This window comes from Macrobrachium rosenbergii, chromosome 46 (assembly GCF_040412425.1).
Source record: "Macrobrachium rosenbergii isolate ZJJX-2024 chromosome 46, ASM4041242v1, whole genome shotgun sequence".
Classification (NCBI taxonomy): domain Eukaryota; kingdom Metazoa; phylum Arthropoda; class Malacostraca; order Decapoda; family Palaemonidae; genus Macrobrachium; species Macrobrachium rosenbergii.
In genome coordinates this window covers 20274309-20298842 of record NC_089786.1, presented here as the reverse complement: position 1 = coordinate 20298842, position 24534 = coordinate 20274309, and the positions used below count along the sequence as shown (strand labels likewise).

Genomic DNA, 24534 nt, shown 5'->3' with positions numbered 1-24534 from the left:
AATACAACAAAAAATAAATCATTCCTTTAGCTCTCCACAGTTTTTTAATATTTTTGCCGAAATCACGATAACTGACAAAATTATAACATTCGGTCAACTTTGACTCGACCGAAATGATCGAAAAACGCATCCGTAAGCCATAATTATTACATTCGAGTAACAATCAATCATTTACCTTCATTCTGCAACAAACGGAAAGTCTCTAGCACAATATTTAGATTTTTGATGAATTTAAAAAAAAAAAAATTTTCCTTCGCTCCGCGCGCGCGGATTCCGCTGAAAATCGTGGCATTTCTTGCGTCTGCTTACCGTAATTTTTTCGCCGTTTCATATTATTCGTTACATAAAGTGTTATACATCAAAATGTGCGCAACTTCATGAAGAATACAACAAAAAATAAATCATTCCTTTAGTTCTTCACAGTTTTTTAATGTTTTCGCCGAAATCACGATAACTGACAAAATTTTAACATTCCGTCAACTTTGACTCGACCGAAATGATCGAAAAACGCATCCGTAAGCCATAATTATTACATTCGAGTAACAATCAATCATTTACCTTCATTTTGCAACAAACGGAAAGTCTCTAGCACAATATTTAGAATTTTGGTGAATTTTTAAAAAAATCATTTCCTCCGCTCCCACATGCATGAATCCGCTGAAAATCCTGTCATTTCTTGCGTCAGCTTGCCGTAATTTTTTCGCCGTTTTCATATTATTCGTTACATAAAGTGTTATACATCAAAATGTGCGCAATTTCATGTAGAATACAACAAAAAATAAATCATTCCTTTAGCTCTTCACAGTTTTTAATATTTTTCCGAAATCACGATAACTGACAAAATTTTAACATTCGGTCAACTTTGACTCGACCAAAAATTATCGAAAAACATTATTTTCATTCATAAGATATAATAATTATTACATTCGAGTAACAATCAATCACTTACCTTCATTTTGCAACAAACGGAAAGTCTCTAGCGCAATATTTAGATTTTTGGTGAATTTTTTGAAAAAATAATTTCCTCCGCTCCGCGCATGAATCCGCTGAAAATCATGGCATTTCTTGCGTCAGTTTGCCGTAATTTTTTTCGCCGTTTCATATTATTCGTTACATAAAGTGTTATACATCAAAATGTGCGCAATTTCATGTAGAATACAACAAAAAATAAATCATTCCTTTAGCTCTTCACAGTTTTTAAATATTTACATCGAAATAACGATAAATAGAAAAAAATCAACCTTCGGTCAACTTTAACTCGATCGAAATGGTTCAAAAATGCAATTGTAAGCTAAAAAACTTACAGTCTAGTAATATTCAATCCGTTTCCTTCATTTTGGCACAATTGGAAAGTCTCTAGCACAATATTTTGATTTTTGGTGAATTTTTGAAAAAAACTTTTTTACGTCCATAAGGCGTTTAATTCATGCATCATTTTGTGATAATATTTTCTCTGTGTTGCTTTAATCGTTTTATAATCTGTTATATACCAAAATCATCGCAATTTAGTGTACAATACAACTAAAAAAATTAACTCATTAGCTTTAACCGTTTTTCCTTACAGAGCGATTTGTATACAATTATATACGTTTTTTTTTTCCAACTCTGTCATATATTCCAATATTTATATATGATAATGATATTTTTTTTCATTTCTGATGATTGGATACTAAACTTCAGGCAATGAGAAAAAAAGGAGCCAAAAATGAACCCTTAATCTTGAAAACTAAGCGCGCTGTGATTTTTTGAAAAAAAACTTTTTTTCCGCTTCGGCGCTACCTCTCGGAGGCCGCCGGCATACGGGAGACGTTTTTGAAAATAGGGCTTCGGCGTTAAAGGATTAATATGGCATTCCTAGGTGGTTTAACATGGGTACCATTTATTTTCCTCAATTTTTCCCATATTTTTTGTATGGGAGTATTATTAGAGAGATCTAATGCGTATTTCCTCCACGAAATGATTCTTCCTTGAGTTACTTCTTTTTTATATTTTGCAGATATTTTGTTGTATACAGGTCTTAAAGTATCAATTTCTAGTAATAATACAGTCATTTTTTATAAAGTTCCTTCTAATATCGGTAATGTTTTATTTATCTTATTGAACTTTCTATTCAAATTATCTAATCGTCTCCCTATTGAGTGTTTTATATTTATCAATTCTTTTAGCTTATCGGACCACCATGGAACTTTGTGTTTTGTTGGATGGGGTTTTGAGTTTGGTATTGCTTTATCAGCAGCCTTGTTAATGAAATCAACAAGAAATTTATTAGTTTCATTATGGTCTTTTAAATATTCAAACAGTGGGATATTTCTAGTGTGCATGTCATATCACTCCCAATCTGCTTTATAAATGTTATAGTAAGGGACATGTTTTGCAGGATTATTTTGTAACAAGGAAATTAATATTGGGAAATGATCACTGGTATGCAAGTCATCAACTGTATTCCAATCTAATCTGTCAACTATACTTGCTGTACACAGAGTTAAGTCTACTGAGGAAAATGTTCCATGTGCTTTTGAAAAATATGTGCTAATTTCGTCATCATTTACACAGCACGTCGTTTAAATCCATGAACTCTTCTATTTTACTCCCTGTTCTATTTGAGTTTGTACAATTACAGTCCCATATTGGGTTGTGAGCATTAAAATCGCCTACCATTAATGTCGGCTCATTGGCACTGTTAAGTAAATCCTTAAGTTTATCAATGTCGTAATTTTTATAAGGTTGGTTGTACAAATCACAAATTATGTAATTGTCTTATTTATTCGTATTTTAATACTCGATATTTGCAAGTCAGTAAAGTTTACAGGTACTCTGTCATAACATACTTTGTTATATACATAAATTATATAGCAGTACCTAAATTTCCTTCTTCCTCTCTAGATGTAGATACTAAGGTATATTTACCTATTGCTGATACTGTTTTGCTGACATGTTGTAAACATAATATCATTGGTTCATATTCCCTTAGTAATCGTTGTATTTCTCCCAAATGTAATTTGGTCTGTACACCATTTACGTTCCATTGTATAATATAATTATTGAAAATATAACATTAGTGTGTTCAAGTGTTTTCTTTTTGTGGATCATCAAGTTGCATTTCTTCAAAATTTTATTTACGATATTTATTTGTTTTTCTTTATACGATGTCAGGTGTCCAATGCGCACATAGCCCTTTTCATGAGTGTCTAAACTAGTAGTTTATCTCTGTATCTTATAAAATTTTGTATAGTGTTTGTTAAACTGTCTTTTGTTATACTTTTGTTTTTATTGCACAGTTCAGTGAAACATTCATTACATCTACAAGTATTTTTCATGTGTCGTTTTTTCATTTGCTCTTGCTGCACCTATTATTGGTGATGGAATAATCTCTTCACCCACCACATAATCATTCTTGTCAATAGTTTGTTCTTCTATTTCTTTGATGTTCTGGGTATCTGTTTCCATTGGTTTTATTACTACTTTAGGACACAAAGCTATATTCTTATCATTTTTTGGTTTATGTTCTTTCTTTGGGTCTCTCATCTTTAGTTTAACTGATATATCTCTAATAATAGTTGGTTTTTTGCTGGTCTTCGGTGGAGTTCTCTCTAAAGGCCTCTTTTTTTTCCTTTAGCTTCTAATTCATCATAACTATCTCCTAATATTTCTGTGGTGCTTGTATTATCTTCTAGGGTTTCCATTTCTCTTAATATTTCAAATGAATCTGAGCAAATATTTGTATACATTTCTTAGTTCTTTGCTATATAGTTTCTTCTTGCAAAGTGGTTATTTTTCTTTGAGACTAATCTATCAGGGTTTTGTTACTCTTATCTATTTCCATTTTTGTTTCATTGTTTGATCTTATTACAGTAGAGAACATTCATTTCCTACCGGAACTGTCCTTTCCTGAAGTAATTTTAATTCTGTATTGTATACATAAACTCCTTAGATCTTGCATGGTGATTTTATCCACAGTTCACACATTTTGGTTCACCACACCTCTACTGTGTGTACGTTTGTCAGAGCCACAGTACATACATATAGATGTATTACGGCAATTTTTCCTTGTATGTCCATATGTATTACAGTTTTGGAACTGTAGTGGTTTTGGAACATATGGTCTCAGTTCTCTGCTTTGGCCCAAGATTTTAATTTTTATGGGTAATTCACGGCCTTCAAATTTTGTCTTTGCTATTCTCAGTGTTTTTCCAATACTCTGTCTACTGGCTATGTTGTATATATTTCGCAATCTTGTACATTGCTATAACTTTTTTTGAGGGAATCTAGCAATGTGTTCTTTTCTATTGGTTCTTCATCATTATCAGGGAGTACTATGGTACCCTGTACACTGTTCATATTGTCATGTTTTTTTATATATATATACATACTTTTATATTATCAATATTTTTATAGTTAAGTAATTTTGATTGATTTTTTGCTGTGGTTTCTATCAACCACATCTTATCTTTTATTTGTTTGAATGACATTTCAGTAGTTGAATGTTGATTCAATAGGAAGTTTTCTAATTTCAATGCGGATATTTTCTTCTCTGTTTCTAAGGTCAGGAATCTTGACCAACTTCCACTACCAAAGAGGGAGTCGAAGTGAGTCAAGGTTGGGTCAATATGCGAATTGAGTCAAGGTTGGGTCAATATGCGAAGAGAGACCAGGTTGGGTCAATATGCGTAGTGAGTCGAGGTTGGGTCAATATATTTGTTTTTTTTGTTTGCTTTTTATTGGAGCATAAGGCTCCAGTGTAATTGCATTAGTATTTTTATCTGATTTTTCCAGAGGTTATCAGAGGAGGTTCCAGCGGTTGTCAACTGTGCAGGGTCACTACCATCAAAGGGCCCAGGGGTACTTAAATCTTTAACACTGCTGAACATAAAGATTGAGGCACAGTATATAAAAAAAAAAAATTTCAAAAATAAACCTGAAAACCTTAAAAAGATATCATCAGCCCTACATGGAGTTTATTCCTTCACCAATGACACAAGTGAAACTGACTCCCAAATGTCTGCTCCCTACCCTATTCTACAGGGGATGGCACAACATGATTAGAGTGACCCTTAGAGCGGCCCAAGTGTAAGCCAAACCCATTTGCTAGGACTGACAATATTTCTAGAATACAACCATCCCCATCCTAATCATGTTATGGGCAAACAAGATAGAATGCCGAGTCCTATCCCCAGAACCAGACCCTCCTGGAGTACGTGGTCCAGCCCAAAAGAATAGTTCCACCTGTGAGCTATCAATGTGATAACTCTCACTTCCGAACATTATCGGGCAGTTGATGGTCCTACCACATTTCTCACTATTTAGCTTCAGATATAAACCCATTCCCAGCTATGATATCTTTTCCTATTTACCAGGTCCAATAAATTTTAGCTAAAGGGGAAAATTCCACAAAAATTAATTCAAATAAATACTGTATATAATGGTATATGGGACTCTTGGACTAAAACCCAGGAACAAATTCCTGGAATTCAAGAGCCCCCTCACCACATCAAGGGGCCACAAAGGCTTTAAATGATACACCCAACTCCATAACCGTGTTTGCTAAAAATTCAAATTTCTTGTCAAATCTTGATTTGAGGCTGACAATGGTGTCGAGATGGGAAGCATGGGAACCTGGTAAAGGAGTATGAGGCAAAGAAGTAAAAGGGCTGGAGACAAACCATGGATCTGAGGAGAAGAAATAACACTGTCTTCTATCACAGAAGGAAAAGGAGCTAAACTATCCTTATTCTCGGCTCTAAGGGCCGCCTTCCTCTTTCTATCCATGTCTAATTTCGCTGAGTGCGATTTCAAAGCCTTCCACTTTAGTTTGTCCCAACCCTGACATTCAGAACAAGTCAAATCTATATTACAGTCCTGCACCCCTACATTTCACACATTTAGTAGAGAATCAAAAGAGATCTTAACTAATCTAGTCCTACAACCTTCGGAAGAGTACCAAACACTAGAAGAACTAGTCAGACAGCCTAGCTAATTATAATAAAGTTAACATAGCCAACAAAATGACTAAATAGCACCAGAAAATTATCGGCGCACACCAAAAAAGCAAAATTCGAATACTTCACCAAAATACTGGACAAATATCCCCAAAAATGATGATGATGACTGCACAAAACCACCTAGGTTAGTCGGGAGCTGGCAGAAAACAAATTGAAGCTCTGCTGAGTTGTACCTATCAGTCCTGAAAGTGGGCTGGACCTTGTCACCTACACAAACAATGGGAAGCGCCAATGCAAAATTGAATTCTTAGACTGCTGTGTAGAAAGCTAGTGGCTATGTAATTACTTGGTAAGTCACTTATATAAAACCCCAAAATATTATATAGAATTACATATTTTACAGGTAATCCTGGTGTAGAGGGCATAGAAAATCTTACACTTTTAGTGTTTTGTGAAACTGTTTCCCTTGGAAATATTTAATCATGTGGTTATGGAAACAAATAAATATGCTGAGACACTTTTTGATGGGTGGTTAGCTATATTTGGAGCACCTTCTAAAATATTATCAGACAAAGGGGGAGAATTTCAAAATGAAAAATTAAGGAGGATGGCAGGAAGATTGAATATTCAGGTATTGGCTACAGCATCTGCATCTCCATGGAGCAATGGATTGTGTGTAAAGATGGTAGGCATAATCAATGAAAGCTTAAGAAAGATTAAAGGTGATGAGGAAGTGGATTGGTCCATAGTATTAAGATGGGTAGTGAGCACTAGGAACTGCTTAATAGATAATGGTGGTTTCTCCCCTAACCAATTAGTATTTGGAATAAACCCTTCTTTGCCAAATTTAATGGGAGAAGAGAGTTCAAGTCCTGCAAAGCAGAAAGAAAGGTATGTAAGAAAGCACAGTAAGGGATACACTGAATGCAATGCCTAAGGCCAGAAAAGTGGTTATCAAAAGTGAGTCTTGTAATAAAATAAAAACTACTTTAAATAAAAATGTCGGAGAATATAAATTTGAAGAAGCAGTAGTGGGAGATGAGGTATTCTATAAGAGAGAAAATGAAAATGAATGGAGAGGACCTGCTCAGGTAATGGGAGTATCGGAAAACAGTAGTGGTTATACATGGGGATTCTCTAAGAGAAGTATATAGCTAGAAAGCATGTTACTAGGATTCAAAGATTATCACCAGAAAAAGAAAAGATACCTAAGATAGATAAAACACTGTGAAGGCTGAATCCTGTGCATCAAAGAAAGGGAATATAGATGGGCAGGAAGGAAAGGAGATGATAACAGGCTGGAGAAGGAGTGAAGATATAGAAGAGATTATATAAAGAGATTTGGCAGAGGAAACACTGGAAGATGAAGGGGAAAGTGAGGTAACAGAAGAGATACCCAAATTCAAAAATGGAAATATAGTTAGAGCTATAAACAAAAATACAGGACAAGTAGAAGAATGGACTATATTAAGTCTTGTAGGAAAATGACCAAGCAAATTTTGGACCGAGCTGTGCAATGTAGTGGACTCGCAGTCAGGTGACAATGGATGGGTTAACTCAAGAGATTATAGTCATGTAGAAAAAACTGAAGCTGAAGAAGAGGTTTTGCTAAAATTTGAAAATAGAAGCGTGATTGAAGCTAAAGAAAAAGAACTGAAAAGTTGGAGAATAAACAAGGTATATGAGGAAGTATATAATGTTGGACAAAAAGCTATATCTACAAGATGGATAGTTAACTGAAAAGGTAAAAGGGGGGGGGGATATGTAAAGCAAGATTGGTAGCAAGAGATTTTGAAGAAGAAATGGCTGAATGGGAAAAAGATGCTCCTACACGCAATGCCAAAATTTTAAAAATTTTTTGACAGTAATAAAATTGAAAGATTGGAATTGTTATATGTTAGTTGTAAAAACTGCATATCTACAAGGTGATGAAATATGAGAGATATATTTAAAACCACTTAGTGAAGATGGTTGGAGTGGATTAAGGAAATTGAAGAAAACTGTTTATGGGCTCAAGCATGCAGCAAAGGCATGGTATTGTAAAGTGGTAAAAGTGGTGGAGGTGCTTAACCCTTAAACGCCGAGCCTCTATTTACAAAAACGTCTCCCGTATGCTGGCGGCGTTCGGGAGTTAAGTTGACGGAAAAAATGTTTTTTCAAAAAATCACAGCACGCTTAGTTTTTAAGATTAAGAGTTCATTTTTGGCTCTTTTTTTTTTTTTTTGTCATTGCCTGAAGTTTAGTATGCAACCATCAGAAATGAAAAAATATCATTATCATATATAAATATTGAAATATATGACAGCGCAAAAAAAATTTTCATATATAATTTTATACAAATCGCTGTGAGCAAAACGGTTAAAGCTAACAGTTATTTGTTTTTCTTTGTATTGTACACTAAATTGCAATGATTTTGGTATATAACAAATTGTAAAACGATCAAAGCAACACAGAGAAAATATTATCACAAAATGAAGTATGAATAGTAACGGTTGGGCGTAAAAAATTTTTCAAAAATTCATCATAAATCGAAATATTGTGCTAGAGACTTCCCGTTTGTTGAAAAATGAAGCTAATTGATTGAATATTACTAGACTGTAAGTGTTTTAGCTTACAATTGCAGTTTTCGACCATTTCGGTCGAGTTAAAGTTGACCGAAAGTAGAATTTTTTCTATTTATCGTGATTTACAGTATATGAAAATATTTCAAAACAGATAAAAGCTACAACCATGAGTTATTTTCTGTTGTATTGTACATGAAATTGCACACATTTTCATATATAAAACTTTATGTAACGACTAATATAAAACGGTGCAAACATTACGACAACGTGACTAAAGAATTTCTGAGATGTGGAGGCAGAGTTACCAGGAATCAGCGGACGTAAGGAAAATGTTTTTTCAAAAATTCACCATAAATCGAAATATTGTGCTAGAGACTTCCAATTTATTGCAAAATGAAGGTAAATGATTGAATATTACTAGAATGTAAGAGTTTTAGCTTACAATTGCGTTTTCGACCAAGTCGAGTTAAAGTTGACCGAAGGTTGAAATTTTGGCAGTTATCGTAATTTATGTGAATATATTTCAAAACTGTTAAAAGCTACAACCATGAGCTATTTTCTGTTGTATTCTACATGAAATTGGGCACATTTTCATATATAAAAGTTTATGTAACGACTAATGTAAAACGATGCAAACATTACGACAACGTGACATAAGAATTTCCGAGATGTTCGGCCGAGTTACTGCGCGCAGACATAAGGAAAAAGTTTTTTTTTTTTCAGAAATTCACCATAAATTGAAATATTGTGCTAGAGACTTCCAGTTTGTTGCAAAATGAAGGTACATGATTGAATATTACTAGAATGTAAGAGTTTTAGCTTATAATTGCGTTTTTTTACCATTTCGGTCGAGTTAAAGTTGACCGAAGTTTGAAATTTTGGCAGTTATCGTGATTTATATGAAAATATTTCAAAACTGATAAAAGCTACAACCATGAGTTATTTTCTGTTGTATTCTACATGAAATTGTGCACATTTCCATATATAAAACTTTATGTAACAACTAATATAAAACGGTGCAAACATTACGACAACGTGTTAAAGAATTTCTGGCGTGGACGTAAGGAAAGTTTTTTCAAAAATTCACCATAAATCGAAATATTGTGCTAGAGACTTCCAATTTGTTGCAAAATGAAGGTAAATGATTGAATATTACTAGAATGTAAGAGTTTTAGCTTACAATTGCGTTTTTTAACCATTTCGGTCGAGTCAAAGTTGACCGAAGGTTGAAATTTTGGCAGTTATCGTGGTTTATATGAAAATATTTCCAAACTGATAAAAGCTACAAACATGGGTTGTATGTTGCTGTATTTTACATGAAATTGCGCACATTTTCATATATAATACTTTACGTAACGGCTAATATAAAACAGTGCAAAACTTACAACAAAATGACGAAAGAATTTCTGAAATTTTTGGCGAGTTACGCATGGGCGTAAGGAAAAAGTTTTTCAAAAATTCACCATAAATCGAAATATTGTGCTAGAGACTTCCAATTTGTTGCAAAATGAAGGTAAATGATTGAATATTACTAGAATGTAAGAGTTTTAGCTTACAATTGCGTTTTTCGACCATTTCGGTTGAGTCAAACTTGACCGAAGGTTGAAATTTTTTGTAGTCGACGTACGGTACATCCACTCGGCACCCAACAGACAATTTTAGTCGACGTATGATACGTCCAGTCGGCGTTTAAGGGTTAAAGGCGAGAGAAGTAGATCAGAACCTAATATACCCTTTTGGAGGAAAGACAATAAATTGAATGGTATTTTATGTACATACGTTTATGATTTTTGCTATGGAGGAACTGAAGGATTTTTAAAGGAAACAACTGGGAAATTGAAAGGGAAATTGCAAGTAGGAGAACAAGAAAGTAAAAGTTTTAAGTGTATAAGAGTAATAGTAGAGCATAAGGAAAATGGAATTTGTCTTAATCAGAGGCAGTATATAAATTCTATATGAGAACCAGGAGCTAAAAGATCTACAGGTAACAGAGTATTACGACAAAAGAGTATTAGGGCAAAAGGAGTTAACAGAATATAGATGAATGGTAGGACAGTTGAATTGGGTATTGCTACATATCATGCCAGAAATATCATACGATGTTAGTGAATTAAGTAAAGCTTTTAAAGAAGGAACGACTCACGATATGAAAAAGCTGATTAAAATAGTGAGAAAAACGAGGAGCATAATGGTAGAAGTGATAATACGTGAGTTAGAAGAAAAGATTTATTGGGAAGCCTATGAAGATGCTTCATTTGGGAATATTGGAGACGGTCATACACAATTAGGTTACGTGATATCTTTGACAGATGGTAAGAGGAAAAGTCCCATATGGTGGAAATCCAGAAAATCCAGAAGAGTAGCAAAGTCCACCATTGAAGCAGAGGCACTGAGTGTAGGGGAGGCACATACAAAGGTTGGTATATTTCAAACATTTGTGGGAAGAGATAGTAGGAGGGAGACAATTAGAAGCACTGGTTAAAACTGATAGTAAAACCCTAATGACTGCAATAAAATCAAGTACTGGAGTAAGTAGTAAGAGATTAAAAATTGATATTGCAGCAATAAGAGAAACAATAGAATCTGGAGACATAAAGGAGGTGAGACGGATAAAAGGAGAGCATCAAATAGCTGATGTATTGACTGAAGTTGGAGTTTCAGGGGAAAATATTAGAAATTATGTGGAGGGCAAAGAATTGGAGAATAATACAGGTTAGAGGGGATTAGGATAAGAGGCTGGAGGGGAGGGAGAAGGAGATAAAAGTGTTTATATGTCAGTTTTAGAAGTTTAGTCAGTATTTTATTTTTATTTTCTGCATTAATGAAATGGTATGGGCATTACAAAATGTATAAAAAGCACACGTTTAATTTTATGAGGTGTTTTTATAGCAAAACATTCTTTATGTTTAAAAATTACATTTTTATAATAAAATAAAGTTTTATATATACTTACCCAGTAATTCCATAGCTATTAGTTTCTTTTAACCTGCAGCTCAAAATTTTGAAACTGTGGGTCCGCTAGTTTGTTATGGTCATGGTGACATGCCCCAGCCACTTTTGGGTGTAAGAGAAGGTACAACATAGCAAAGAGCTTCAATTTATTTATGCCCTTATGTCTAAGTGAGTAACTTACCCAGTACAGGCAGTCCCCAGTTAACAGCGGGCTCGGTTAACAGCGATTCGGTTTTATGGGGCTTGTCTAGCGACGAAAATCGGCAATTTTCGGCGCCGAAAATCACCGATTTCCGCTTATCGGCCCTGATAATTGGGTATTGGCGCCGATACATACCTAACAGAGGCGCTGATAACCGAAAATTGGTACTTTTCGGCACCAATAACCCCCGAAAATCGCCGAAAAAGCGCCGAAATCACCGATTTTCGGTTATCATCACGCCCTCAGAAACGGAACCCCGCCGATAACCGGGGACTGCCTGTAATTACATAGCTGATTCCCACACTGAATGGAGGTGGGAATGTTGGACATATCTACCCCAAAACATTATTAATAGTAATGAGTTTGAGAATAGAAATTTGCTAATATTGAATCAATGTTGTTGAACCTTTCCTGATAAGAGAGCTGCTACAGTAAGATCAGTAAGATACTGCCTCAGGTTGGCGCTCATCTTATCCAGCAGAGGCGAGGTGGTAAAGCCTTGAGGGCCTACTACTACAGTGGGTGCTTTGTAGCGATGGACTAAATTCCGATGGCTAGCAAAGTACAACAAGATGCCCCTGCCCAGGGCACAGTACCACACGAAATAACCAGAGTAAATAGTCACCATAACCAATAAAAATCAAATTAAAAACACCAATACCCAACCATAAAACCAAAAGAATGGAGGGTACTCCACGTACATAGTACCCTCAGGCTCCCCAAAACTCAACACCCTAGATAAGGTGAAGAGACTGAACAACGGACATTGCTTTCTACGTTTCCTTCCCCAACACCACTCCAGCCAAGTAAAACAGACCCAAGGTACTGCATTAATCGTAAGTCATTTCGATATTCCTTAAATAATGCGATGCAATCACCGACTTGCACTTCCAAAACGTCGCTTGTACAACTGACGTAAGGGATAGATTGCACTTAAATGCCAAAGACTTGGCGAATGCTCTTATCTCGTGGGTTTTATCTTTAAAGATGAGAGTGAGTCTTCGTTCACCATGGAATGTGCTTCGGAAATCAGATTACTCAGAAAAAATGCCAGGGCATTCTTAGACAGGGGTCTAGAGGGATATTTCACAGATCACCAAAGGTTTCTTGAAGTACCACAAATGTTTTCATTTCTTGGAGCAAGACTTTGAAGAGGACTTCTTGATGGAACGCCGTGGGAAACTGATATAAGTTCTTGTCCTAATCTAGGATCTAGAACAGGAGCTCCAAAAGGGAGTAGGATGCAGCGGAGACGAAGATCTGGGAGGAAGAGCCAAAGTATCCTTTAGGCATCTCGTAGATTGAGTGAGCAGGTCCGGAGTGTTCTTTTTCTGCATGTCAGAGGCGATGTTCAGTACTGTAGCCAGTGGAAAAAAATATGTCTTGTACAAGGGGAGAATAGGAGGGCCAATCTCTGAGACGGAGCGACACCTTTCGAAGTAAAAGAGCACCAAAGCTCCCTCTTCTTAAGATACCCATGGCGTACAGACTGGCTAACTCCTGCGTACTATCGCGAATGCCTCTGTCAATACAGGAAAGTACTCCCAAGAGATCCAACGAGATCTCTTGAGGTAACAAAAAGCACTTTCTAAGTTTGAGGGCCAGACCGCCCACCACCCAGTCAAGGAAGCTCATCACTTCGAACACCTTAAAAATATTTTTAAGGAGGTGCGCAAGTTCCGAGGCCGAGAACATAATTTTCTACTGCCTCCAGTGCCTTCCTAGTTGAAGAGGGAATACCTGGCAAGAAGCAGCTTGGATAAGTTGCTAGCAGGAACCTCAACAGCGGCAAGTACACCGATGAAGGCGCATCTTGATCGGGAACAACCTCTTCCTCAGAAGAGACAAGAGAAAGAGATAAGTCCATGGTCATCTGAGCTGTAGGAGGAGTCTTCTGAAGCAAACTGAGAATATTATCCAGTTTGCTCTGAACCGGGTCCAATGGAGGAGGAACAGTGTCCGAGACGGCACTACTAAGAAGCAGTGGAGGAGCGGGCGCCAACGGGCGCTCGGGGGGCACTGTGGAGACGGGAGCCAGTAGCGAAACTTGTCAAAGAACGGGCGCCAATGGGCACTTGGGGGGCGCTGTGGAGACGGGAGCCCATAGCGAAACTTGTCGAAGAATGGGTGCCAATGGGTGCTTGGGGAGCGCTGTGGAGACGGGAGCTAGTAGCGAAACTTGTCGAAGAACAGGCGCCAATGGCCAGTCGAGGGCACTGTGGAGACGGGAGCCAGTAGCGAAACTTGTTGATGAATGGGCGCCAGTGGGCGCTCAATCGCAAACAGGAGTTTGGGCGCTTCAACACTATTTGCTGGTGTAGCTGATTGTAGAGATGGAGGTGCTGGGTGCACAACTCCTGATGCAGTAGCTCCTTTTATTCGACGACGAACGTCTCTGTGCCACAAGGCGCTTAGGCGCCAATTTACGACCACCGTTAGAAGAAGCAGAAGAGAATTGTTCCAGGGTATCCCAGTGACTACATGATGGGGCGCTGAATCCTTGCCTTTCTTACAAGGAATGGGAAGAAATCTCAAACTCCACTGCATGCCGCTTTAGCAGGCATGACTTGTCCACATAGCGCTGTGCGCGCCTGGGACTAAAATCTTCAGAGCTGGAGGACATACAGTGAGCACTCACTTGAAGGCCTTTCCAATAATCTTTGGTTGCAATCTGGGATTCATCAACAGACTGAACCGAGGGGGCGACTGCTCGGGGGCAGACCCCACCGACTTCCCTTAGGCTGCCAGTATGACTCCTCCCATGTGCTGGGGAGTATGACAGGGACCTTGGCCTAGGAGAATTGGTGGGCTGAACAGCCACCTCCTCCACTACCACTGCAATTGCAGTGGACGCCACGAGGCACTCTGACTCACTTTCAGACTGAACTGAGTGGGCGACTGCTCGGGGGCAAACCCCACCGACCTCCCTTAGGCTGCCAGTTTGCCTCCTCCCAGGTGCTGGGGAGTATGACAGGAACCTTTGGCCTAGGAGAATCAGCAGGCTGAACAGCCACCTCCTCCACTGCCACTGCACTTGCACTGGGCGCCACGGGGCGCTCTGACTCGCTTTTATCCATAAGCACTTTCACCGATGATGCTAATTTAGCAATTGATTGCACAATCAATTCAAAGCGAGTGTCGATTTTAGACTCCAGACTGGCGATGATGTTGGGAGTCGGAAACGTGAGAGCCAGGTAAAGGAGATGGTTGCACAAATGGAGGAGATGGAATGGGACTGGAAGAAGTTACAGGTGTGATTGCATCCGACTTAGTGGATGAATCCTGACTAGATAAAAGCTTTACTAGATTCCTTAGCAATAGCTTTCATCTTCCTATCTCTAGCTAGTTTCTGAGATGTGCATCTAAAGTCTTCCACTTCTTAATATCCCAGTCATTACACTCCTCACAACGTAAATCTACTGAACACGTTTGTCCCCTACATGGAACACCCTACATGGAACACAAACAATGTGCGATTGTAAGATTCTCAGTTAGTTCAGTATTGCAGCTTTGCTGCAATACCTAATGTTAGCACTACTAGTGTCAGACATCCTAGAAAGTCTAATACAAGTCCAAAAAACAGGCAAAGAGTCATCAATCAATAATCAAAATTCGCCTAACACTATCTTAATTATGCCGAAGGGCTACGAAATTAAATACTTCACCAACTGAAGATAAGTCAGACAACCAGCAAAGTATAAATTCCAAAATTCGAGCTGCTGCCAACTACAGTCCTTCAACCACAGCCGGCAGAAACAAACTGAAGCTCTTTGCTATGTTGTACCTTCCCTTACACCCAAAAGTGGGCAGGGCATGTCGCCATAACCATAACAAACTGGCGGATCTGCAATTTCAAAATTTTGAGCTGCCGGTTAAAAGAAACTAATAGCTATGCAATTACTGGGTAAGTTACTTATATAAAACTATCTATTCAGGATATTATGATCCATGCATTAACCCCTCAGACATTCATCAAAGGACTCATCCTAGTTGCTACTTGGGCCCCACTTGGCTAGAGGTATACCATTATCTCTTCAAGAACTTTGGAAGCACCTGAAGGTTCTCTTAGGTCTGTCCCTGTTTGGGTTTGATTGCCAACTGGATAAAATCAAGTTTGATAACATCAAAGACAATAATGCATCTTTGGATAGCTCTGGGTACACCGTCCCTTAAGCTTCTACCATTTTCATAGTAAAGATTCTTAACACTGTTGCATTCCTACACTCGCAAGCATCCATAGAAACGTTATGGACAAAGGTCCCAGGTCACTTGTCATCTCTAGAATTCTAAAGTTGGTACCTATCAGCAGATGCAAGTTACACATGTTCTACGCAATGGCAGCTGAATGAGAAGTGGTCTTCTCAGTTAGACCCTAAAGACATCTGTTCCCCATTTCTCACCAGGTGCACCTAGATCTCAAGTGGTGGCAGGACCTTCAAAACCTTTAACTCTCTTAAGACTTCTTATTATCGGACACCTCCAGAGGGGATGTGATACTGATCTTCAGACCTAGCGACATCAAGTCATTGGTCAGAGGTAGAAAGGACTCTACATTAACCCCTTAAAGAGCTGAAAGCTGTCTCCTTCCTCCTCAAGTTCTCAAGACATTTGTTTGGCAAGATGGTAGCAGTAAATGTAAGCCACAAATGTGGCTTACCTCAGGAACAGAGGGGCACCAGATCTCATGAAATGTCACCTGGTAATAAGGATCCTGCTACAGGTGGAAAAACTGAACAACTCTGATTGCCCAGTACACACCAGGAAGTGCTTATAGTGGCCCACTCTCTCAGCAGATGGAACCAGGACTTGTCTAAAGAAAGAAATCTTCATGTTGAGACAGTGGGCCATAACCTGAAAAACTTGCCAAATTACTGTTCAATTTTCCGTAAATGGCAACCTCAGGAAATTACACATTTATGGTATCCTGGGACAGATCAGATTGTTGTTTTTCTTCCCTTCTCACTACAGGCAGTCCCCACTTACCGGCAGCATCAGTTAACGGCATTTCAGTGATATGGTGTTTGGCTAGCGATGTCATTAACTGGATTTTCGGCGCCGATCTCCGGTTAACAGCAGCGTTAAGCGGAGATTTTGGCGCCGATCTCCGGTTAATGGTGCCAATATCCACTTAACGGCAGTGTTAAGTGGGGATTTTGGCACTATTATCGCCAATTTTTGGTTAGCGGCGCTCGTTCAAGAACGGAACCCCCACCGTTAACCAGGGGTTGCCAGTAATCAGGAGAGTACTAAATGACCTATGAGGTTTAGAAGACACAAGTGCCTGGACCTTCCAGCACTCATGATAGATTCTCCACCACAACAACTTGGGACAAGTTGTGTCAACTTCACTTCATACACTTTTACCAAAGCGGCGATTTTCGGTTATCATCACACCCTTAGAAACGGAACCCCGCCGATAATCGGGGACTGCCTGTATGCAAATTCACAATTATGCGAATTACATTTTTATACCTTCATTCTTTTTATGCGAGGGAAGATTTGCAATTATGCAAGTACGAGATGTGCATCACAATACTCATTTCATCTCTGCATGAACAGCTGAGTGACGCACGTGGTGCCAAATACAGTATTATTTGCGGAGTTCGGATGCTCAGTCTGTAGCTAACACAATCATATGTTTGCTAGTTCTCGCTATTTCATATTCATACTGCTGGTTATTTTTCTGCATAATGGGACCCAAACGACCAGCATCATCTTCTTCAAAGGAAAGTGTTGCAAAGTGTCAAAGAAAAGCTCTGACCCTTGAAACAAAACTGGAATATTACGTAGGGCAGACACAGGTGATGGTAATAGCGCTCTTGGACATGTCTTTGGAGTTGGTGAATCCACGATTAGGAATATTAAGGATAATGCAGAAAAGATTCATGCTTCAGTGATACAGTCTACTCCATTATCAGCAAAAATAACAAGAGTCAAGAAAGTAAAATTCAGATAGCATTACATTTTTAATTTGAAAATTAAAACATAAAAGACAGAATTTGCATAATGTTGCATGTCAGAAAGTGGAAGTGCTGACCATGACGAATTTGCAAATATCGTTGCATGTGGTGAAAGTGGAAGTTTCCTGCCAAAGAAGAACTTAAAGCTATCATGCATGAAATGGGATATAGCCCAAAGCAAGTTTTTAATGCCGACGAGACAGGACTATTCTGGAAAAGAATGACTAATAGAACATATATAAGCAAAGAAGAAAAAAGCTCCCCTGGTTTCAAGCCCTTTAAAGATAACATTGATGTTAGTGGCAACGTGGCAGGCGATTTCAAGTTAAAGCCCGAAACTGTTTATCACGCACAAAACCCTCGTGCATTAAAAGGCATAAGTAAACAGACAATGCCTGTTCACTGGTATGCAAATAATAAAGGATGGATGACTGCGGCGACAGCTGTAGAGGAAAGTGGAAATGATGATGATGGTGATGATATGAAAATTAAAGATCTGAGTGTGAAAAAACTGTCTGAATTGTTCTCCGATACTGAAGCATTAATTCAGAAATTCAAAAATTTCGATCCTAACTACTAGAGAAGAATAAAGTTAAAATGGCAGATACAAGAAGTGCTTGCGCCATACAAAGAACTTTATAATCATAAGAGAAATGTAATGAAGCAATCAACCATGCTAAATTTCTTTAGACCATTGTCTACCACCCCAGAACCCGCAACATCAGCACTGTCTAGTAGGAACAGTACACCTGAACCTGGACATTCGTCATCGTCATCACGATCAACACTCGACGTCGCTCTTCCGTTCCTTGAGTCGGACCCAGATGATCCATCCCCCACCCCTGAGATGTAAACAAAGTTCTTATTCATTAGTCAACATTATTTTTGGTAAATTAAATGTTTCATTTCTTGAACTGCTCATTTGTTGTTTTTGTAAAGAAAAGAAAAAAGAAAATAACAAACATTTTTATGCATACATTGTTCAAAGAAAAAATATTTCAGCGTCACTGTCGTTCTTTTGTTTATGTAAGAGGCTAGCCTAGCCATCATTCTATGCCCCTTTTTGCCAGAAATCATGCGTTTTATTTTACTTTTGTATAATATAAGCATTCTGTAATACTTGTTTTCGTTTTAACCACGAAAAATATTATTCACTATGATATATTCATGACCTGGGAACCTAACCCTATTTTTCCCATTGGTTTATATATTCTCTTTATGCGATTTCAATATATGCGAGGTTTTTTGTCCCCTAACCCTTGCATAAAGAGAGGGAGACCTGTACTTGATGTTTTGGAGACTACTGGTTTAGTTGCATATGATGATTCCAGCACGGCTTTGTTTGGTTGTGTAGATTCCTCAGGAGCCTGGACTGCAAATAGGAGAGAATGGATAAAGTCCACCATCCGCTTATCCTCGCTTTCATTCGCTGGAGAAAAAACCTATATCTGGTACCGGCTCCTCTTCTTCAAAAGAGCATTCTCTGTTAGACTGGTCCAACCAAACCGGGACATGAAAAGAGCCAGACTGACCACCCACAAGAGCTGCACCCGATAACCAGGAACTTGCTACACCAGGATGTGCGAGATCAACACCTGACATACCTGACCCCATCATACCTGAGCCAACCGTAACCTGGTTGCGCAAACCCTGTACAGGCAGTCCCCGGTTAACGGCGGGCTCAGTTAACAGCTATCCAGTTTTATGGGGCTTGTCTAGCAACAAAAATCGGCAATTTTCGGTGCCGAAAATCGGCAATTTTCGGCGCCGAAAATCACCGATTTCCGCTTATCGGCGCCGATAATTGGGTATTGGCACTGATACATACCTAACAGAGGCGCCGATAACCGAAAATCGGCCCTTTTCGGTGCTGATAACCCCCGAAAATCGCCAAAATCACCAATTTTCTGTTACCAGCGATTTTCGGTTATCATCACACCCTCAGAAACGGAACCCCGCCAATAACTGGGGACTGCCTGTACCAACTAAAGCCGATGACAAAACTTGAGTCAGACACACTCGACAGCGCAAACCCCGCACCACCCAGCAACAATGACGTAACACCTGGGCGACAAACGCCCACCCCTGCAAGCGGAGAGGCCGCAACACCCGATCCACCCAACGCCAGATGAACCAATGCCGCACCAGGACGGATATCCAGAGCTGAAGTCACGCTGATTTAGGGAGAGGGAGGAAGAACTCCCTGATGACCCGGAACCAAAGCCGAACCCACATTGAACACCTTAGAAGGAGGAACAGAAACAGCCGCAGAAAAAGTTGAGGAAGAAGTAGAAGAAGGAGAGAAAATGAAAGCAGCCACACTCGGAATAACCACCGGAGCACGTACCGCCGATGTTGGACAGGTGGAGAAGATACCAACTGGTCCAGCACTCAAAGGTGTTTCTCAAGACAAGCTACGAGCTGAGGAACCAATGGGGACTGAAGAAGGAAAATTACTAGCTACTCTAGTGAAAAGGAGAGGCTGACGACATCATCGGTACTGATACATTCAACGATGACGCAGACGATACACCAAATGCCGTAGCATCCGCAAGAACCACAGAGGACACATTATGTTTTAAACCCAGTAAAGGATGAAAATACGGAGTTGCAGAAGACTCCACAACTGCCTGTGAAGCATATAGACCAGAAGCCTGAGAAAACTACAGGACCCGTGTAAGGTGCTAAAGAAGACAACCCCACCAAAGGTACACCTTACCTAAACCCCGAAGAGAGAGAGGGAGCTGCTGAAAACTCCAACATTACAGGATTGAACCAATGAAAATTCTTTGCTCTGCTGAATTAATGGCAAAGAAAACAGGATGAGTGAGAGAAGACTCCGAAGAGTGACCCAATAAATAAGATTGTGTAAAGGCACTGGAAGAAGGCTTAGAAGAAATCGGGGTAAAGGAAAACTCAGAAGCAGCAGAAGAGGCCATAGCTTTTTTTTTTTTTAAGATAAAGAAACTAGACTGACTCTGTTCCCCCTTGATAATCTTGACAGACATCACTAGCAAACTCAGGAAAGTCTTCAAGATATGATCGTGAATACAGTACTGGACAACCCAAAATTGAAAACATTGCCTAACTAGAAATCTATAACCCTGTGACAAACCCAACAATTCTGCATTATATTGAGCCCAATCGAAAACCCTATCACCAGAATTACCACCACCGCAAGATGAACCAAACTCATCCATCAAAGGAAAAGGAACCTTCGAGGATGACGGAGCATTCTCCAACACTACAGAACCCGACACACCCGAAACCACATCCAAATGACGAACCACAGACTTAGAAACCTTCTGTTGTAAAGAACTCAAAGCAGGAAATAAAACCGAAGATGGATCCAAGACGAAGTCGTCACACTAGAAACCCCAACTGAACCCGAACCCAAAGAAGACTGCACTTCTCTTCCTGAACTCTTCCTAACCTATTTTCCCTACTCGTCTGTGTCTTACCTAGCTCTAAATCAACCTCAGATCTTACACCTTGAGTGGGAAAGGGGGAATCTGCTGCCAACACTGCCTGCTCCGCGCTGGGGGGCCCAGCAGAACCTACCTTCAAGGATTGCGGTTTTCCATGACCCCCGGCACCTGTTAGGGCTGGTTCTGGAACAGGCAGGGGGGCTGAAAAAGAATGATTAGAATCAACTATGCTACTACTATCACTATCTCTATTCTCTGTTAACTTACTCATCAGGCTAGAAATAGGCTAGACATACTGGATGATAAACTGTCCTCTAACTTCTTGAATTAACTCTCAATCTAACACTTCCTTATCTACTGATTGTAACCCTACACCTGATCCTGACCTACGCTTACTCTTCGAGGCAAAGGATTTTCTGTGTTTCAAATAATCCTCCACTTGATCTACTGAGAAAGACCTATACTCTTAACATCTCTGATTGATACTACACTGAACCTTCCTACATAAAACACAAACAGAATGTCGATTGTGTTTGAGGGGACTCATCCTATGCTTGCAAGACGTGCAAGACTGATGAGCGGCAGCATCTCCAATAGTAGAAGGCTCAGTTGTCGAAGATGTAGACGAAGTGGAAGCAGTGGCGCTAGCAGACAGCGACGTCTTCTTGTCTGACCTATCCAATCAATTCCAAAGTACCGATCCAAAGTTAAAACCAGGAGAGAAGTTCCAAATCCAGTCAATAAAGTATAAAACCAGGAGAAAAGGCGTTGAAAACAGTCCAAAATCGTAATCTGATGTCCAAATTCTTAAAATGGAGGTTGGACTAAATGACCAAAAGTTCACCTGATGTAGGACACACCCTCACAGCACGGGGCACAAATAACAATTGGGGATGTCGGCCTCTGTTGGCCGGTATTTGCAGCAGCGTTGTCAACAGTGCCTCAGGTAACACATTTGAAAAGATTTTTCCTGTAGCGTTGGTAACGCTGACAGTTAATTACCCAATTTGTGTGTAAAATTATGGGGATATAGTTCAGGCTGGTCAGTGACCAGGGCTAATTCAGGTGTTCAGGTAGTGTACTGCAATAGGTGATTCAGGATGCATATAACAATACTCCTGAGGCCCAAGCATCTAAGGTTAAAGTTAAGGTCATGTGATTCAGGCTATTTCAATATTCTTAGCCTTTAAAAAGAACACAAAAGTTAAAGCCATTCTAAATTGTGCTTCATGGAGGTCTCCTACAAATTTTGTTAAGTTTAACCTCAATGACCTGTCTCATAAACTTCTGTAATTTTATTCTATTGGCCTTATGGTGTCTGTAGGCCAAGTAGTTCTCTCTTACTGAAGACAGCACAAGGCCCTCTCAATCTTATTTCCTCTTGTTCATATCTATATTTTTGCATGATCATATTTCTCAGAGGTTCTTATGGCTACACTCCTCAAGAACTTCTGTTCTGGATCACATTCAGTCAGCAGTTCTCCTCTCCAACATCCCAAATGAAATAATTTCTCATTAACAGAGTCCAAAATTCATAACTACTCAGGAACATACAAACTGATGAGATTTGCATTAGAAAACTTATTTTTTTATGCAATCAACAAAATTTGATTTTACTGCAACCCTATCAGTTTACTCATAGCCCTCCTCCTGGCCCCTCTAGTCATATGGCAACACTAGATAACACAGGAGAATGACCAGTAATTGCTGGTGGGATTAGGGTAGTACCTAGAGATATGGTCAAAATGGGAAATCATCATCTTAATTATGTAGCGTGTCTCATTAAGTGCAAAACCACAAAGATAGGCTAGTGAAAACTGATGGGTTTGTATTAAAAACTCAGTTTTGCTGTTTCCATACAAAATATTTCATGTTTGTGAAAATAATACATACATATGGAAGAAAACTGCAGTACGCTAAAAGTTAAAAGAAATCAATAGTTGCTATATTCCAATACACAGGAAAACACAATACTGACAAACATTTACCTTTAACTCTATTTGCATCTGGCCCATACTTGAACAAGATGTCCACCACTTTTCCATAATCACCGAAAAACTTTCTTATCTGAGCTTGAGTACAGTCCTGAGGGAGTCCTTTCACAAAGATGGTGGGAACTACCTCTGTAGTCATGATGTCTTTTTTATTTCAACAATCTGGAAAAATGACAGATTTTCAAATACTTAATAAGCAGAATTAATATCTAAAAAAAATACAACAATTTTTTAAAGTAATTTCTATTTTTCCTAAGCATACAAACCAGTCTCTTATGTTGGGGTATCCTTCAATGTGAGCTGGAACTAATTGTTAACACTAAGTGACACGAGTCAAATTCCAAAGGGAAGAAGTCCTGAGGGATTCAAACGATGGGCCCAACAGCCATTTAAGGACCACATCCAGATTCCAGGATACCAAAATAGTGTCCTTTTTATATTTCGTCGTCTTGAGAAACTTCAACAGGTCCTTGATATCGGGGTTTGAAGAGAGATCCAACCCTCTATGTTTAAAGACTGAGCTATGCATACCTCTATAGCCTTTAATGCTTGAAGATGACAAGTTCCTTCTATTCCTTAGGAAGAGGAGAAAGAGTCTGCAATCTGAGTTACAGTGGTCGTAGAAGATGAGATACTGCAACTGGGGCACCACTGTCGAGACTGACCACTTAGCCTGATAGAAAAGGCTAGAAGATCATCTTCTGCAATGAGCAATCACTTCCGCAGTTCCTCTTGAAAAACCCTTCTCTCTGACCACCGTACGGACAGTCTGAATCCTGTCAGAGCACGAGTGGACAACCCTAGGTGGTGTCTTCTGAAGTGGGGTTGTCTGAGAAGAGAGGGTTTTTGAAGAAGCCTTCTTTGGAAGTTTACCAGCAGATGAAGATGGTCCAGAAACCACTATCTTAGAGGCTGAAAGGGAGCTATGAGGATCATGGTAGTAATTTTGTGCCTCTGGAATTTGTTCAAGACTTCCCTGATCATGTAAAAAGGAGGAAAGGCGTACAGGTCTTGGTTCTACCAATCTTGCAGTATGGCATCCGTGGCTCATGCAAGGGGGACTGGGCCTGGTGAGCAATACAGAGGAAGACGATGGTTTCTGAAGGCGGCGAACAAGTCTATCATTGGTTTGCCCCATAACTTCCACAGGTCTAGGCAAACTAGGGGGTCTAGGGTCCATTCTGTGGGAAGGACTTGCTTTTGATGGCTCAGCTCATCCACCATTAAATTTCATTTTCCTTGGATGAACCAAGTGACCAGTCACTTGATTTCGGTCTGCCCACAGCAGTAAGTCTCTCACTGCTTGACATAGAGAAGGAGTGAGTCCTGCCTTGCTTCCGAATGTAGGCTAAGGACATGGTGTTGTCCGCATCAACCCCTACAGTCTTGCTGCGGACTAGGGAGGCAAAACTCTGAAGGCCTAGATGCACTGCCTTCAGTTCTCTTATGTTGATGTGTAAGGCCTGTTAATCTGGAGTCCACGTCCCGGATACTT

At 39.3% G+C, this 24534-nt stretch overlaps 1 protein-coding gene across 3 annotated transcripts in view; it reads right to left on the bottom strand.

Annotated features, from left to right (window-relative positions):
- Positions 1–24534, bottom strand: part of LOC136830268 (zinc finger protein on ecdysone puffs-like) — a 161975-nt gene that overhangs the window by 103727 nt on the left and 33714 nt on the right. For 2 of the 3 annotated variants that reach the window (XM_067089648.1, XM_067089649.1), the window contains exon 2: positions 23034–23201. In XM_067089648.1, coding sequence (XP_066945749.1) covers positions 23034–23178 — 145 coding nt within the window. In that variant the 5' untranslated portion in view covers positions 23179–23201. Of the gene's footprint in view, positions 1–18372; positions 18503–23033; positions 23202–24534 lie in introns of those variants that run through there. The other variant, XM_067089650.1, reaches the window with a different exon arrangement.